Raw genomic sequence first — 18529 nt, forward strand, 5'->3', positions numbered from 1 at the left:
AACATGAAACTGGAAAAAGTGAAAATGAAATGAACGTTGATTTTGCAATAAAATCGACAACAAATAATAATATCGGTGATGTAAAAACCAGGAATGAAGATTACCTGGACAATAGCGAAGAAGAGAATGAAAATCCGTTAAACGAGTATCGCTTGCCTTGCCAAGAAACGTCTTTTGTTCCAACTATTCCACATGACCAAATTGATGATGGAAATATTGTTATTGCTCCAGGAGAGAACAAATTTCCCATACCAATAATTTCTGATGAGCATTGTGAAGAACTTTCCCACCCCTATCTATTTCCAACAGGTAAATTCGGATATCACACGAAAAGACAAGTACCACTTTCCCCGACCAAGTATTTCAACCAAAGATTACTGAATTATAGACAGAAGTTTGCCTCTGATACTGACTATATATTCTTTGCTCATGCAGTGACTCAACATCTTAATTTAAATAGTCGCATAAACATCGCTATGCAAAAAATTAAAGCGGATGGTCTTACAGCAGGAATGATGTCTGCGAATTTTAAAGAAAGAGTTAAATCGTTTATAGCCAGTGACGACGCTTTCACGTTTATGAACACGTTGAAAGGAACTCCTGCATATTAGAAACGATTTCTCTTTGAAGTTTTGGCTATGGTAAAACAGTTAGGACTTCCAACATTTTTTATGACTTTGTCCTGTGCAGAATTAAGATGGAATGAACTGGTTAAAATCATTACTAAATTAAAAGGTAATGACATATCTAAAGAAAAAATCGAAAATCTAAATTTTTATCAAAGAACAGAGATTCTTAACAGTAATCCAGTTCTTCTAGCAAGACATTTTCAATACAGAGTTGAGACGTTTTTTAAAACCATAGTTGTCAACGGACCATTAGGTAAAGTAAGCTACTACGCGATTAGAGTTGAATTTCAGGTTAGAGGTAGCCCACACATCCACTCTTTATTATGGGTTGTCAATGCACCAATTTTACGTAGCGATAACAAAAAAGAATATATTGCCTTTGTGGATAACATAGTTAAATGTCAGCTTCCTAATAAAGACAGCAACCCAGATCTTTACAAACTAGTTTCGACATATCAAACACATTCTCATTCTAAATCTTGTCGTAAATATAAAAACAAGAATTTTCGATACTCTTTCGGCAAGTTTTTTACAGACCGTACAATTGTTGCTGAGCCTTTACCTGATAACATCTCAAAGAAAGAAAGAGAAACACGGTTAAAAGAAAAAAAGGCTATACTAGAAAAAGTAAAAACTTACATAGATTCAAATTTGAATCCAAGATTCAATAATATTCTTCATCCAGATGAACCGAATTATAACCAACCAGGTACAATTGAACAAATCCTTCAAAGTTTAGCCATAACAAATAAAGAATATGAAAACGCACTAAGCATCTCACCTGATACTGGATTTCAAATTCACTTCCGAAGGCTTCCAGATTCTTGTTTTATCAATAATTATTTTACTGAGGGTTTGAAGGCATGGGAAGCTAACATAGACATTCAACCTGTTCTTAATTATTATAAAGCAGTTTCTTACATGTGTGCTTATTTGTCAAAAGTTGAAAATGAATCTTCAGAGGCAATGAAAAAAGCTGCATCGCAAGCACTAGAAACTGGTGATTCATTATTTGAACAGATGAAGTCAATTGCAAATGCGTATCGAAATCATCGCGAAATGTCAGTTTAAGAGTAGCTACTATAATGCCAGAAATATGGTTACGAAAGACATTTCCAGCTGTAGTTTTTGCAAATAGTAACATTCCTGAGAAGCGATACAGGGTTTGTCGTAACGAAGAAGAAATTTTAAGTTTACCACCAGAGAGTACGGATATTTTTGAACGAAACATGTTGGATAGATACATGGATAGACCAAATTTAGAATTTAAAAAAGGCAGATACCCCATGTTGGAACAAATGTGTTATGCTGAGTTCTTGTCAAGCTACTCTATGAAAATAAAACCGAAACCAGAAGAAGAAAATGACAGTCAACCAGAAGTACTTGAAGAAATAATAGCTGAGATTCAAGTCGAATCTCCTTATCCAAAAACTATACCTCTGATGTCATCAAAAGAAATGTTGAACTTGCGAAAAGAAAAATGTGTTCTAAGATACCATGTACCTAGTCGAGACAAAAATCCAGAAGGATATGCACATCATTTGCTCTTTATGTTTTATCCTTTTTGCCAGGAAGCAGAATTGTTAAGTGAAAACTCGGGTACTTACACAGAGAAATTATTGGAAAACGGTGTATTAGAAATTAAAAATACAAATAAAAGAATATGCGAACCATTTGGTGAACTTGTTGAAGAAGCAATGATAAATTTTCACGCAAATGTAAATAATCTTGATTCTTTCGCCGAACAGGAAAACGACGATGTTATTGATGAGATTAGTAATATAAACAACCATGACACTGACGAGATTCGAAGTGAAACCGAAAACATCACAGTTTTTGGAAACACTTTTTCATCTATTACTGAGCCTGGAATTTCCGACGACGAACTCCATGAAAAGATTCGAACATTAAATAAAACACAAAGGCAAATTTTTGAAGTGGTAAATGATTGGGTTAGAACTTACGTAAAAGGTTTAGCATGTAACGCACACCATAAAATTAAGCCAATTCACATTTTTCTAACAGGAAGTGTAGGTTGTGGAAAGTCCCATTTAATAACAACACTTTCTGACATGCTAAATAAAGCACTTTCCTATCGTGCAGGAAACTTAGAAAAGGATAAAATTCTCATTTTAGCACCAACCGGTGTTGCTGCCATTAATATAGAGGGAAATACAATACATTCAGCCTTAGGTATACCAGCGGATAGAAATTTCACTAAAAACAATTCTAAGTTAAGTGATAAAAAGAAATGTATGCTGCGAAACAAGCTTTCAGAACTAAGCGTTATTGTAATAGATGAAATCTCAATGGTTTTAAACAAGCTACTTTTACATATTCATCAACGGCTAACCGAAATATTTGGATGCACAGATGACATTCCATTTGCAGGAATATCTGTTATAGCATGTGGCGATTTTTACCAACTTCCACCAATTCAAGCAAGGCCAGTTTACGCAGAATACAAAGATGCATTGTTAAATCTTTCACATTGCTGGAAGCATATTAAGATTGCTGAACTAACGGAAGTTATGAGACAGCGTGGTGATCAACATTTGATTGAATTATTAAACAATATCAGAGTGGGGAAATTAGAAACGCGACACGAAGATTTACTAAAATCTAAATTTATTTCACCAAATGACCCACATTACCCCAAAAATGCAATTCATATATTTGCTGAAAATCAACCCGCCTATGAGCATTACAAAAAAATGCTTAATAGCATAACATCGGACGAAATAAATATCGAAGCTATTGACAAAATTCCAGAAAATATACCCGTGCAATTAGTCCAAAATTTTAATTCTCGCACTCAAATGGAAACAGGCGGACTTGCGCGAAACCTTCTGCTAAAACTTCATGCAAAAGTCATGTTGACGTCAAATATTGATGTATCTGATAAACTCATTAACGGACAGATAGGTACTGTTCATCGGTTGAAAACCGATAGCTCAGGAAATGTAACAAGAATATATTTGAAAATGGAAGACATATATACTGGACTTAAAGCTATGAGAACAGATCCATATGCTATTCAAGAAAATGTTGTTCCAATTAATAGAGTAGAGAAAGAAATCAAATTTAACAAACATAATCCATCTTCACCTTCTATGAAACGGCTGCAATTCCCATTAATGCTGTCATGGGCCTGTACTGTTCACAAGGTTCAAGGAAAAACGTTTGATAAAATTGTTGTCTGTTTTGATTTATTAAAACAACGAGCCTTTCACTCAGGACAAATATATGTTGCATTAAGTCGAGTCACAAGTTTAGACGGTTTATACCTAACGGGTACATTTGCTAAGTCAACCATTAAGTCAGACACACGAGCAACAGAGCAATACAATTACATGCGAGAACATTCAAAATTGACACAAAAAGAAACTGGTGTAATTAGCGAAAATTCTATTATGGTCACTTTGCTTAATACAAGATCCTACAACAAGCATAAAAACGATATTAGGTCCGACCGCGTTCTCATGGAAAGTGATTTATTATGCCTAACGGAAACTCAGATACCATTGAACTTACATTTCGACTCAAAACTAGATTACTTTACTTTAATTCCAAACAACAATGTGGACAAATTTTCTAGTCTTTTAGTTGGTCATAATGAAACTATTGAATTGTTTGATATTGTAAAAATTCCTGGTGCAATATTTTTTAGAATGACAAAAAGAACGTTTCACGAAAACGCTATTAATGTTTTGCTTCTATATCGTAAAAATTCCCTCAATAGAGATGAGTCATTATACCTTATTCAACATTTTTTGGGAAATGAAACTGTTGATATTATACTCGGAGATTTTAATGTGAATGCATTTAGCGATGAAAACTATTTCCTTGATTTTCTTACTGGATATAAACAAGTCGTAACCTCGCCAACTCATATATCAGGTTCACTTATTGACCATGTCTATATCCGTGAGAATGTTTTAAATACTTTTAATGTCGAGACCTTCGTTAAAACTGTCTATTTCAGTGATCACGATGCAATCAGGCTTAAACTCTCTCTCTGATTTGAAAAAAACAACCTATGGAACATAAAATCTTTACAGACGACTTCAAACAACTTTTTTCTTCGTGTTTTTAACCTCCTTTATTTTTTTTTGCATTTTAAACTTTTAAATTAATACTGTCCTCGATCGCAACGCATATAATTGCTTTCCAACATGTTTGCTTAAGGCGGAAATCTTCAAGCCGCAGGGCTTCTTGTTTGCATTAGTTCTAATTCATCGATTACATATTCGTATGCTTGCATCTTGCTATATATTATATATTATTATATTATATTATATATCGAAGAAACAAATTAAAAACTTAAGCCTTGTCTTCTGAGCTATATTGGTAAGATAAAACGGTCCTGCACTTATTTTATAGAAACACACCGCAAAACTGAAGGTATAATTACACAATGGAAATTTGAGATCGTGTAGTGTTTTTAACTAAGCTTTAAGACTGTGTATTGTTAAAATACTCATGACATCAGCACAAAAACACACATTAAAAGGATTCACTAAGGCTAAACAATATGTTTAGCATATGTTAAAAAATTCCCCTATCTCAGCCTGAATACGCCTATAAAAAGATGTCATATAACACTGTACTCGATATACATACCTCTGTTAAAGTAATTCTGTTACTTAATTAGAATCAGGGTAATCTCTTTTAGGTTTGATTTCGTACTTCTTATATAGGGATTTCTGCGTAATTAAATTAGATGCGAATTAAAAGTAAACAAACACATAATAAGAACGGATACAGGACCGGGGAGATATAAATAAACATGGTAACCACAGATCTATCGACGTCAGGGAATGGCATCTCATTGTGCATGCACAGCCACTTCCGTTATAAGTGATATATTCATGGTAGCATTACCAGCATAACATTTTACCGCTCACCATCATTTATTAAGACATCAAGGCGATCCTCTAGGTCTTTCATCCTCCGTTCATTGAACCCCTCCTTCTCTGATTCCTATACTTATGCCAGGGCCATAAGAGGTAAGGATATGCCTACGCCGGCCATATCGAATTTTGATTGACAGTTAACGCACATTTTATTACATTTTACAACCACGTTGTAAGATATTTCAAACCAAGCCTAAAAAAGTAGCCCCGTTACACATATTTGAGCACCTCGGGATTCTTTTCAACAGCTTTATTGCACATGTCCTGCGTCTTGAAACGATCCGATATAAATTCGAGCATGCGTGGATTCTTTTCAACAACCCCATTACATATTTCCTGCGTTTTGAACCTATCCGGTATGTACACTAGCTGCCAGTGATCTTTTTCAACAACTTTGTTACACATTTCTTGCGTCTTGAGCCGATCCGGCACATACCTCAGTATGTAGGGATCTCTTTCAACCGCTTTGTTGCACATGTCCTGTGTCCCGAAACAACTCATTTATATTTTCACAACAAATTCAGAAGATTTCATTCCGCCTAACTAACACAGATGCGTTGATTTTTAAGAAATTCTCCTACTTATTTTTGTATGATAGGGATTTACCCCTTGATATGCATGACTCAACACCAACTTGCGCATGATGTTACAGCGCATGCGTTGATGATCAGTGGATTTTTGCTGATGATCAGCGCATTTTTGTGCAATGGAGCGTGACGAAAATTTGTGACGTCACAAACAAAATTCTGTATGATATTTTTTATAAGAGTTTGACCGTGATTTTTAAAAATACTGGTTATATTTAATCTCTACTCTAGCTGTTGTAGTTGTTTCTTTTCGACTTTTTTTACCCTTGTTTACCCTTTATTAAACGAATCCAGTTTATGAAAACATTTTTGCCAAACATTAAGAACATATTAAGAACGTACTCAGCCTGCATTTCTTCCTGGTTTCTAAGAACAATTACAACAAAAAACCTTCAGATGTACAAGAAAACGAAACAAGATGCTCTATGACCGAAATTGAGGATTAACATGGAGTTCTCATCAACCCAATAGCTCGTATACTAGAATAGATGGATACCGAATAAGGGGAGAAAACACACGAATAAACTGAAATTCTGTCATAGAAACTTTTAAAGTCAGTATCTTTCGTAAGAATGTATAAGTTGATCCCAAAAATCTTGCCTTTAAGATGGGATTTAGAAATGTATTTTTAAACTATCCGTTTTTCAGCCTATGTAAACGTTTCCAAAACAAAACTTTTACAAATTTCATACAAGATTATACATTCCTATAAATATAATTGTTGATATATTTTGTCCTTCAACGAAAAACATCAAAACAGGTGTGAAACAAACCAATATTTATGGCAATCATTATTGAAACAAATCGTTTGGCAAACAAATGTTTTATAAAAAAAGTTTCTTCTCTGAGGTTGTAAAACTTCAACCATCAGCTTCCGATATAGTGTTCGTCCAGCAGTTAACGGTTTTCCGATTTTGTACAATCCAAAAGGAGAGACCATGGAATGTGAGACGAGAAGTGACAACACAAGAATGGACATAAAACATTTTTGAACCATATTGTGTCTTGCAAAAAATTCCCCTAACACAATAAGTCAGCAGTTTATACAATTATAAAATACAATCAAGAGACCTTGCTGGTATTGTTAAATTAACATAAGCGTTAAGCAAGTAATAACATACGTACCAGTCCACTCCACAAACTCTTCTTTGCTTAAAATTTGAAATATTAAAAAATATACAAACAAATGCACAAACATAAATAGGTGTTTTTACTTATTAGGATCACAGGTGCGTCATTAGGGATATACGTGTTTGTCGATTATCATAAGGAAGTCACTGTTGTGAAAACAAACTGTTGTCACATTTACCTAATACTTTCGTTACTGAGTTATGATTGTCAAAATACTTCCTGTCAGTTAATATCCGTCATCTTTGTTCTTGTTTGTGTATTGCCTCTAGCGTGATATGAATAAAATTGATATGCTACATAAAATCATTATGGTAGAGTGAACAGATCTCCCTTAAAAGTAAAATGTTTGGTCAATTTAAATATGTCTTGTTATTATGTTATTTGATTTCAAGGATATTTCCAACAGAAGTTAAAGTTCTATTGTGATTCCTTTCTCTCAAAATAATGAAACTAAGTTCATCTCAACCATTTCTTTTTCACCAATTTAACTCTGAATTGATTTTTAAACTATTGTTTACTTTAACATTTTCTTTACATTATTTTATGCGTGGGCGTTAGATTTATTCTCGTATTTCCACAAAATGTCTCGTGTCAGGATGACAGATTTCCAAAAGAAACAACAGTCCCAATTCTAAGGTGTATTAATCAACCTAAAAGGGTGGGTTCACACAAAGGTGTACCCATATAGTTTTTATGAATAGTGAACAGTGGAGTACCAGCTTGGTTAAGTGTGGGAGGGAGGAGTGGAAATTTAATGGTTTAAAACAAACGCGGGCTAGAAAAAAATGTATATTTTAAGAAAAGCCTCTCTGTTTGTTTTGAGTTAAACCACATGCCACTGCCGCAGCGAAACAACATTCTCGTATTTTGATATGTTGTTGGTTAATTACAGGTGAAATTGAATGAAATAGGTGAAATTGGCTTGAGGTCGGACGGAAATTCATTAATGAACAATTAGAAAGCAGCAGGATGGGACGGTTAGGGGAGGGAGGTTTAGACTTTAGAATAGAGAAAGTTGGTCATATTAAATTGATAATCTGTTTATAACACACGTATATAAACGTCTGTCTGTCACACTGAGTTGTAAACGCAAAAGCTGTAGGGTTAACCAAAAAAAGACAAGTTTCGCTCACACTCTTGATGCTTGTAACGACGTGTTCAAACTATAACATATAAGAAAAATGTATGTAGTGGATATTCTAAAAAACGACTAAGGAAAGGCTTACCAGCTTGCTAAGTGTGAGAGTTTTGAAAAATAAACTTGATTAGAAATTAAATAGACTTGTTGAAAAAAATTGAATTTGAGAAAGATTATTTAAACTTTTCTTGACATTGAAAAAGATGCGATCACCTCAGTGACTTCAAGTGAACAAGTGAACTGATAAATATAAATTCCCTAAAAATTATACTTCACAATTAAATTTTATTACATTGCACAAATTGACATTTAATTAACACAAAGACACAAACAGATGATTAATTTTTTACACTAAATAAACTTGAGTAGTGACTTGACAACACAATATTTGAATAAACTACAGAACAAACATGGCAGACAAAACTTAAGGACAATTAATAACATAGAGCTGACTCAACAAGGGTTTTGATATGAATGTTTGTGAAAACGAGCATAATAATAGGACCGTGTAATATGTATAAAGAAAACCATGTATTCTTACCGTGCGGTTTAACATTTGCCCTGGACCACAATAAATAAACAAACAGGGCTTTTGCGACTTCTGATATGAGACTAGCGCGAAACTCCTTACGAATCAGCACGCATTTCAGAAAGAGAAAAAAAATCTGAGTTGGCTGATTCAAAGATTGGCCGCAAGACGTTTCTTTTTTTAACACGATATATAGTGGCTTTCACTTTGGTATTTCATTTAACTAAGTATTGACCCTGATGCCGAGATGCGATTGGTTGTTACTGGATTATATCTAGCTTCTTTATGACAAAATCAACAGTTAGCTACTTCATGTTCATAGAAACAATGTTTTTACATGCATGTATGTGGGAATACATGCATGTATGAACAGAAGGGTGGCAGGAGGGGAGCGTGTATGGAGAGAAAAAACTCTGAAAATTTTGCTAATGTTTTATTCGCATTAACGACCACAAATAAAAATAAGATTTTGTAATATATAATTTGCAACTTAACTCTTCAGACTAACCATGCTAGCCCCATGGGGGAGACACTAAAGATTGCACTAAAGATCATCAGTCAACATATCGGTGTAATGTAACAGTAGCTAGTAGTTTTTATTCATTTGCGTCGTGTAAGTGGAGCTTTACAAATCAAATAAAAGTATTTCACTCGACATCTAGTTATGGCTTGGTAACGCAATTCTTGTCTTTATTCAGTATGCAGAATTTCTGGCAAACGTCTGCATGACAGATTGTTTGGCAAATTAGCTTTTTACGTATTGACGTATCTTCTCTGGCGATGTAAAACTTTACCAGCCATCAGCTTCCGATATAGTATAGTTCGTCCAACAGATAAGGGTTTTCCCAATTTATTCATTTTAACAGGTACGGCCATGGAATGTGATACGAGAAGAGACAAGACAAGAATGGACACAAAATATGTTAAATGCATTTCTTGATTTTTAAAAATCTAAAAAAATCAGTAAATTTAGAAAAAAAGCGTATGAATATTAATGCTAGAATGAATCGAAATATCAGATAAAGTACGTACCCACTTAATTAAGTTGCCAGCTCTTATCTACTTGTAATGTATATAATGGAAAAACCAACGCTCACTTATATACCTGTGAGAAAAGTCAAATAAACAAATCCTTTGTCAAACACCCTCCCCCGTCTATGCTATGCTAAATATAAAAACCACCAGGCTAGAGATTGGTCTTAAATTGGAGAATAAAACTAATATTGCGAAACTTTTATTTAGATTGTAAGTACGAAGGGACAATGTGTTTACATTTAGGATATTAAGCAAGCCGCGAAAAGTAAAATTCGGGCGTTTTTTAGCTCTCCGATTCCTATATGCAATTCGCATATCTATCTGGATCAACAAGGATCAATAATTAAGTCATTTTAAACATTTCTATATTTAAAATATGTCTTCCTAGGTTATGACGAATGGAACAGATTTTTGTTCAAAAACGTTTTTCCTGAATGTCAAAACATTTTGTTAGAATTAATGTTGATGTTGTTTTTATAGCTGGTGACACTTTCTTGAAATCTTTTAAGGAAGTCACATACAGACTTGACATAAAGTCAATACATCATACTCTGTTAACAAAATAGTAATATCCCATAGACCAACACTTTGTGTCACACCCAGGGAAAGGTCTTCCTTTAGCAAGTCATTTAGCAAATATTCCTTAGATCAACACTAATTTAAGAGGATGTCCACGTGCACTGACGAAGAAACGTGATGTCGACTTGCCACATCGTTACAAAGGTAATATTTCGTGGCGTTCATACGTTGACAGAATTTAATTAAACTTAAGTTTAGGTTGACTGCGCCTAATCTAAACGTCTGAAGGCTTGGAATTAATTCTTGCATATAAAATGTTTTATCCTTGGTCAATAAATCTTATAAAAAGTTTAAAAAATTTTCCTATTTCGTCGGCCCCAATCATGGTCGGGCCTCCTTAATACGGAATAATTTAGCTCCTCCACCTTCAAAATTGCTCCGCCGGGCCTGGAGTCTACACGTAAGCATATGAAAAGTTTATTGGTTTTTAACTAGATGTTCCTGAACATAATGTCTACAACGGACTTATTAAACATTTTTTTTGCATTATGTGTTATCAATTTTTGGTCGTCCCGAAGTCCTTCCAAATGGTTAATCCTTCCTTTTAGAACTCAAATGCTCTTTATGTGTACTTGGAATATGCTTGTGGTTACCATGATTAATACTAAGTAAAAAAAGAAAGTGTGAACCCAATGGTAACACAACTTAATCCGTGATATACCTGGAGAAAAGGTGTGTGTATCGTGTTTGGAAAGATGAGGAGAGGGGGAGTTCCATTCCGGGGAAAGTAGAATCGAATTCATCTATTTAGTTGTGTGGACACGACAGGTGAGAAAAATTACTTAGCCAATCAGAATGTTTTATCTCGTTTCTGTACTAAAATGTGCTATAATATAAAGTGAAAATTACCCGCAGAAAACTTCCTGTGGCGCTTCCCTTTCTTAAAATGGAAAACAGCCTGTATTGTAGTGTTAAGCGAGATAAGTAAATTTCTTGTCAATTATGTAACATGCAATTTTGATGCAATTTTGATGGCTTTTAAATAATTAGGCTTGCGTATGTAGCAAGATGCATGAGAAAAAGTACAATGCTCATACATCGAAGAACGTAAAAATTATGTTATATTAAACAATGATGTAAAAATAAATTCAGAGCTAAACTTTTAAAAAGAAAAATGTTTAAAATGAACCTAAGTTAAACGCTAGGTTGTTCTTCAGGATCAAAGTCTTCCTATTTCCTTGTTAAATTACTTGACATGCAATTTTGATAAAATAGAGACGGTTAAGTTTGTGTGGCATAATGTAGCAAGACATGTAAGCATATGACTCTAACCCTCCCTCAAATGCCTACGCATCGGAGAATGTGAAACATATGTTAAAGTAAACAATAACTTAAAAATAAATTATATAATCCGATTTTAAAAGCAAGATGAATTTAATTTTATTTCAATGTTAGCAATTTTTTTTCTTGGAATGTCTAAGGTTTCAACTATTGACCAAATTAGGCATCTTTAAGAGAGATCTGTTTACCCTCGCATAATGATTTTATGTACCATATTAATTATATTTTTCACCACAAGAGGCAATACTCTCAAGTGTTAATTAAACGTCCCGCCCCCGCTTTTTAATTTTCCAAATTTTTTAAAACTCTTCCCCAATGCTTATATAATTTAGACCCCCTCCCCCCCGCTTATTAAAATTCTGGTATTTTTTCAATAACCCCAACTATTAAGACCCTCCGTTTATTTGGCACTCAAGAGTACACAAACAAAAACAATTCTGACGCATATAAAATGAGAGGAAATATGTTGACAATTATAACTCACTGACGAAAGTATTACGTACTTGTGGAATTTACTAAAGAACTAATAGCAACAGTTTCTTTCCGCAACAGTGACTTCCTTATGATAACCAACAAACATGTATATCCCTAATGACCTGCCTGTGTTCCAAATAAGGTAAAAACACTTTGTCAGCTATTTATGTTTGGGCATTTGTTTGTAACGATGGAGGGTGATAGTTAGCGGATTCGTTTATTTTTCCACTGAGACAGGTATATAAGCTAGCGTTAGTTTGTCCATATTTCAAATCTCAAGCAAAGAAGAGTTTGTGGAGTGGACTGGTACGTATGTTATTACTTGTTTAACGCTTATGTAAATTCAACAATACAATAAATTTGAAATCAAGACTTCTTCATTGTATCTTTATAAATTTGTAACCTACTAACTTATTTTTAAGGAAAAGCTTTTGTAAAATACAAAATGGTTACGACATGTTTTACCTCAATTCTTGTGTTGTCTCTTCTCGTCTCACATTTTATGGCCGCTCCTGTTGGATTGTACAAAATCGGAAAACCGTTACCTGTTGGACGAATACTATATAGGAAGGTGGCGGCTGGTGAAGTTTTATACCGCTACAGAAGACATATCAAATGCAAAAAAGTTATTTGCCAAACGATCTGTTTTGGAAACATTTGCCAGAAATTTTGCATGCCGAATAAAAACAAAGATTGTGTTACATTAAATGGGTAGATTTACACGACGCATGTATCTACGTCTCTTGTCACACCTGGTTAGATGTTTTCGTTGATGATCAACATACAGATCAAGTTCTCATTTAAAACAATCAGAACAAACAACAACAACAAACAACAAACAACAAAAACAACAATGACAACAACAGCAAAAAGAACAATCATTGAATAATGTTGTTAGTATTTGTATATTGTTGTATATACTAGTTAAAACACTTAAAAACATTTTTGGTTCTTACTCAAACAGGATACTGTTGCTGTTACGTTAAAATGCTCTCATGTAGTTTTATCTGTTAATCTGAATTAATTTAGTGCAAGTTTAAAGTATACGTAACAAGAAAATTTTGCTGAAGTTGTTATGATTTTAACAGGCTTATAGGTACATGTCGTCACAATCTTGGCGACTTTTTTACTCTGACAACCAAATAAACGTTTTCTAAGCCGTTTGGTAAAGTTTTACAGGTGTAGTAAATGTCATAAAATCCATTTGGCTGGATTTTCAAATGGTTTTCGCTAGCTTTCAAACGGAGTAGGCACAAATGCGCATCCGGGACACTGCGATGCCTGTTTATCCACATGCGTAAGCTATGTGGACAGCGCTTAAAATCTAGCTTTCTAGTACGGAACAATGTACGTGGAGACCAACGGAGACTCAGGAAGGGATAAAAATTTGTAATGTTTAAGTCAGCGACAATTTTTGGAAGATTGAAACTAATCTAATAACCTAAGATTTTAAAATCCTAAGTGTGCTGTAAGTTTGTGACAGGTTTAGAAAGCGTGGAGTAATATAGAAACACCCTATACAATTTCTTGTTAGAAGGCATCTTAAAATTATCTGTCTTGTCTCCACATAGTTAGGCCAAAGTTATAAGCAGAGTACAGGCACATGTTGCTGAAACCTTCATCCTTTCTTTTCTTACAAGGCTTATTATTTCTCCACAACGAAACTACGCATTATTCGTTCCACTTGTAATCCCTCATCACTTGAAATTTTGCGCTGTCTTTGAACCACAAATATTTGCTTTGACTTTAAATTAAATCGAATAGTTTAAAACTGAATTGTAAACTTCGAGTTTATATTTAAACTATCGTTTACAAAACTGGCATATTTCTAGCATTTTTTAAAGTTATGACGCGTGAGTGTTAGCCATATTCCCACACATTCCTTTTTACATATTCCCGTAAAAGCTAAATACAAATGGAGAAATCATGACGCATAAGATTCTAAGCAAACAAATACTGAATAAACAACCTTAACACAGTTTATAATCTAAATAACTAGCAAAACACAAATAAATGCTAATCCTGTCAATTAAACTGTACAGTCAGTGGAGGTCACAGTGACTGACCCTATTATTTACTCTAAGGATTAAATATTTAAAACTGTGTTTTTCAATAAAACTAAACTCTTAATTATAACCCTTTTATAAAAGCTGTATTCATATACCCACATATAAAACTGTATATAGGCCCATATTAAGAAAGTTTATAAACTTATATAAGCCTAGGGCTCATGTTTGGATAATAAACGTTACTGTAAATTTTTTCAATTTATCACTTTTTGGCATGGGTATGCCTTTTTGACATTGGTAGCTGATTTAATGATCTGCATAACCTAAGGAATAGATGAAGCACTGGGATAATTTGATATGACTGTTTGTAATAGCAAATATGGAAATGTCGCCTTCTTTCATGATAATCGTGGGAAGTAAATGAAAATAAATATTATGAATTACTATCTAGAAAAGAATTTTCCGTCATGATTTTATTCCCACAAGCATATTTTCAGTGTATAAATAATTTGTTAATATAATAAACTTTTCCATCTTTTTTACAAAAAAATAAAATCTCATTCGATTAACCTTAAAAAAACAACTTGTTGTATAGATTTGCAAAGCTAGCTATCTAACAGTTACAAAATCTACAAAAAACAAAGCTGTTTGTGTTACAAACTTATGAGAACTATTTTTGTCTACAAGAAAAATAAGTATTTCCAGCAAATGAAATTTGTGTCTTTGCATGTAGATGGTCTGTTTCGACCGAAATTGACTATTTTGTTTTATTTCTGGCTTATAGCTCTCTAACCATTTGTTTATATTTTTAATGGTAGCTTTTCTCCAAAACATGTTATTCAAGTGAAGGTAGTACGTAGAACAAATTTCCTTGTTGCATCGATATTTCGTGAGAAAGGAAAAATGTCCAATATTTTCTGCAATTTTTCAGTTACTGATTCAGGACCTACAATTTCAACAAATAAATTCTTAGTGAAGGGAAATGACACGATTGCTTCGATAAGCAACTCGTTTAGAAGCGTTTGAATATAAATAAAAAATATTAAGTACTTTCCGTTCTCTACAAATATAAGAACACGCAACAACAAAAAAATTTATTCGTTGCAAAAATTGAAAAAAACAACACTTTTAAAGCTTCAATAGAAGAAAACTACAATAACTTTTTATTGCACACTTCTTTTACCAAAAATATGACTTTTTTTGCTTTACTAAGTTTAAATAAATTTCGAAAATTAGCTAAATAAAATTAAGCATCCATTAAGCAACTTCAGATCTAAATATTGACTAAGGAAATAAACAACGAGGGATTTGTCCAATATCCGAAGTTTCTTATAAAAATGTCATGTTTTTAAGTGGGATATCATTCATGTGACAAAAGTGGTCGTAGGACGTTAAAAATATCCCGTCCTATGACACAAATAAATATTAATGTTTGACTGAGATCTGTTGTTAAAAACCGATCATTCCTTTGGTAAAACATCATATGACTGTGCTTATAGTATCTTTTACATAATTCAACACCTGTTCCTTCCATACTAAGATAAAGCATCAGATACAACGTTCAATTGCCATTCCATCTTTGTTTTTATTTAGTGACGTTGCATATTTAATGTATTATCGTTCTTTATTCAGGTTCCGATATTTTGATGGGTTTTAAAAGTGGCGAAAAAACATCCCATAATTTTTATTCCTTAATTTTATTATTCCGAACATTTATACAGGATAGCCACTTCAGTGTTGGAAACAATGTTATCATTTTCAATCCTGTGTTCCGAATGTATACATTGGGTATACACCAACTGACATTGTCTACCCAATTTCCCTTGCTAAACATGTCCGCGCTGTGGACCGAACCAAGGACCTTGCGATTACAAAGCGAACTCCATTACCACAAGGCCACACAACACTAATAATAACATCATCTTTATCATTTACAATAAAAAACAACACTTCTCCAGTATGTGCCAACAATCTATATAAGGTGACAAAATGTCGCAATAACAGCGCCATAAGATATCGTAAGTGATTCTGAGACCAATCTCCATCTTGGTTGTTTTTTACAATCCGCAATGGAGGGTGTTTGTCAATGGATTTATTTGTTTGACACCTTAGACAAGTATATAAGCGTGCGGTCATATATCCATACTTCATAACACAAGCAAACAGGAACTGATAAGTAAAGTGAACTGGTACGTAGTATATTACTTTTCAATTACTTATGTCCACTTTGTTATGCAAATCATTTTTTTAGCGAAATTTTTTTGAATTACATATTTTCTCTAAAAATTCTGATTTTTTAGGTTAAAAAAAGGACAGAAAATGTATTCAACATATCTTTTATCCATTCTTGTGTTATCTCATCTCGTATCACATTCTATCACCGTCCCCGTCGGAATGTATAAATTCAGAAAGCCGTTATCCGCTGGACGATCACTATATCGGAAGCTGATGGCAGGTAAAATTTTACAACGCCAGAGAAGATACGTAAATTGTAACAAGGTAATTTGCCAAACAATCTGTTATGCAGACGTTTGTCAGAAATTCTGCATGCCGAATAAAGACAAGAATTGCGTTACCAAACCATAACTCGTTGTCGATTTAAATACTTTGATTTGTAAAGATCGACTTACACGATGTAAACAAAACAGTGCATGTCACTACAGCTCCTGTCACAATACACCGATGTTTTGACTGATAATCAAAACACATCAGCATGTTTGACAAAAGTATAATACTTAACAAACCACAACAATAATAATTTCTTAACAAAAAAAAAGCGACATTACAATGTAGCTAGCTAGTGTTTTTTATCAGAACAGAAATTAATTATGTACACAGTTGTAAATAATAAAAAATGTTCGCGCTGTATAGACATAATACAGCTTTTAAAAAGTTTATACCGTAGTTGTTTACTTTTAAGACTCGCAACACATGTCCTAACATACAGCACGTAGAAATAAGAATTTTGCTTAAACTGCTTCACTACGTTTCTCCTCAAGAAAATCATTATCTCCCTTATTCAAAACAATGCTTGCAGGAGAGCCCAAGTTTTGAAAAAAACTGTTGTCTTGATTAGAATTTTGTATATCGCATTGGTTTTGAGTAGAATTAAGGACGAAGTGTACTTGTTCGGCCATTTTTGTTACTACGAATGGTTTGTTTACGTTTTCGCGGAATACAATTACCATAATGCATTGCGAATTAGCCGTATAGAGGGAACGGGGAATTTTTATTGTTACCTTTATAAAGTATTGTTCACAATAATTACTAACACTACATTTCAAAACAAAGCAAGTGCAGTTAGCTAACTAGCTAGGTAAATAGCTGACGAAGGGTGTGGTAAAGGGTGTAGCTTAAGCCATTTAGTTACTTAACCTCGATATCGTTATATTTACATGGATTTTCTGATATCGGAGCTGTGTAAACTGCATATGCGCTATAACTTTGTACACATGAGAAATGTCTTTTATAAGATGCGCAATAGTTTAAACCATGTGTACATATCTGTTGACACCGACATGAGTTTCATTTCGCCCAAAGCTATGAAAAATTTATAAGGGTGAACAAGAAACTGAAATGAAATTTAATTCTTCGCTCTTAAAATAAAATTTTATATAAAAACTGCCTAAGGGTGGCCTGACCTTTCTTTGCGTTCCTCGTTTACGGTCGCTTCAGTGATTTTTCATTTCTTTTAAGTAAAAGATAATTATAAACATTTATTTTTCACAATTTCATTGAAAGTAAGGATTAATAATTTGATAGTCTTGTTAAAAATACAAACAGATAGCACTTAGCAAAAAGTAGAGTAGCTCACCCCCTTCGCAGGTCGTTGCACATATTATGAATGAACACTGCATCCTTACCTCCAATTCATCGGATAGACACAATTCAGCGTGTAGCTATTTAATTAGCGATTAGCTAAATTAAAAAAAGCTGCAAATATATGGCTTGACCAGAACTGTTTTCGACATTTGATGGAATTGGTTAATTGCTTACTAGTGTCCAATTTTTATATTTATCAATTTCGCCATGTTTTATCCGATTCATGTAGTTATGAAATAAAAACCTAATTCAGGTCAATAAATACGGAGATACTTGACGGACTTATTTACTCATGTATTTCGTAAGGTACTTGTTAGGAAAAAAAACTTGTATCATGTTACAGCATGTGTTGTCATGTCATGTGAAAAAGGTAGCTAATTAACATTTTCCTGTTCTATT

General features: G+C 33.5%; 1 protein-coding gene across 1 annotated transcript; it reads left to right on the forward strand.

Annotated features, from left to right (window-relative positions):
• Nucleotides 1–638: 638 nt before the first annotated feature.
• LOC130648474 (uncharacterized) lies at nucleotides 639–4304 on the forward strand. Its single transcript, XM_057454525.1, has 6 exons — nucleotides 639–1225; nucleotides 1292–1690; nucleotides 1768–2008; nucleotides 2201–2260; nucleotides 2378–4118; nucleotides 4300–4304. The coding sequence occupies exons 1-6, from the start codon at nucleotides 639–641 to the stop codon at nucleotides 4302–4304; spliced, it is 3033 nt and encodes a 1010-aa protein (XP_057310508.1).
• The last annotated feature ends 14225 nt before the right edge of the window (nucleotides 4305–18529 follow it).

This window comes from Hydractinia symbiolongicarpus, chromosome 7 (genome assembly GCF_029227915.1).
Source record: "Hydractinia symbiolongicarpus strain clone_291-10 chromosome 7, HSymV2.1, whole genome shotgun sequence".
In the NCBI taxonomy this organism is placed as follows: Eukaryota; Metazoa; Cnidaria; class Hydrozoa; order Anthoathecata; family Hydractiniidae; genus Hydractinia; species Hydractinia symbiolongicarpus.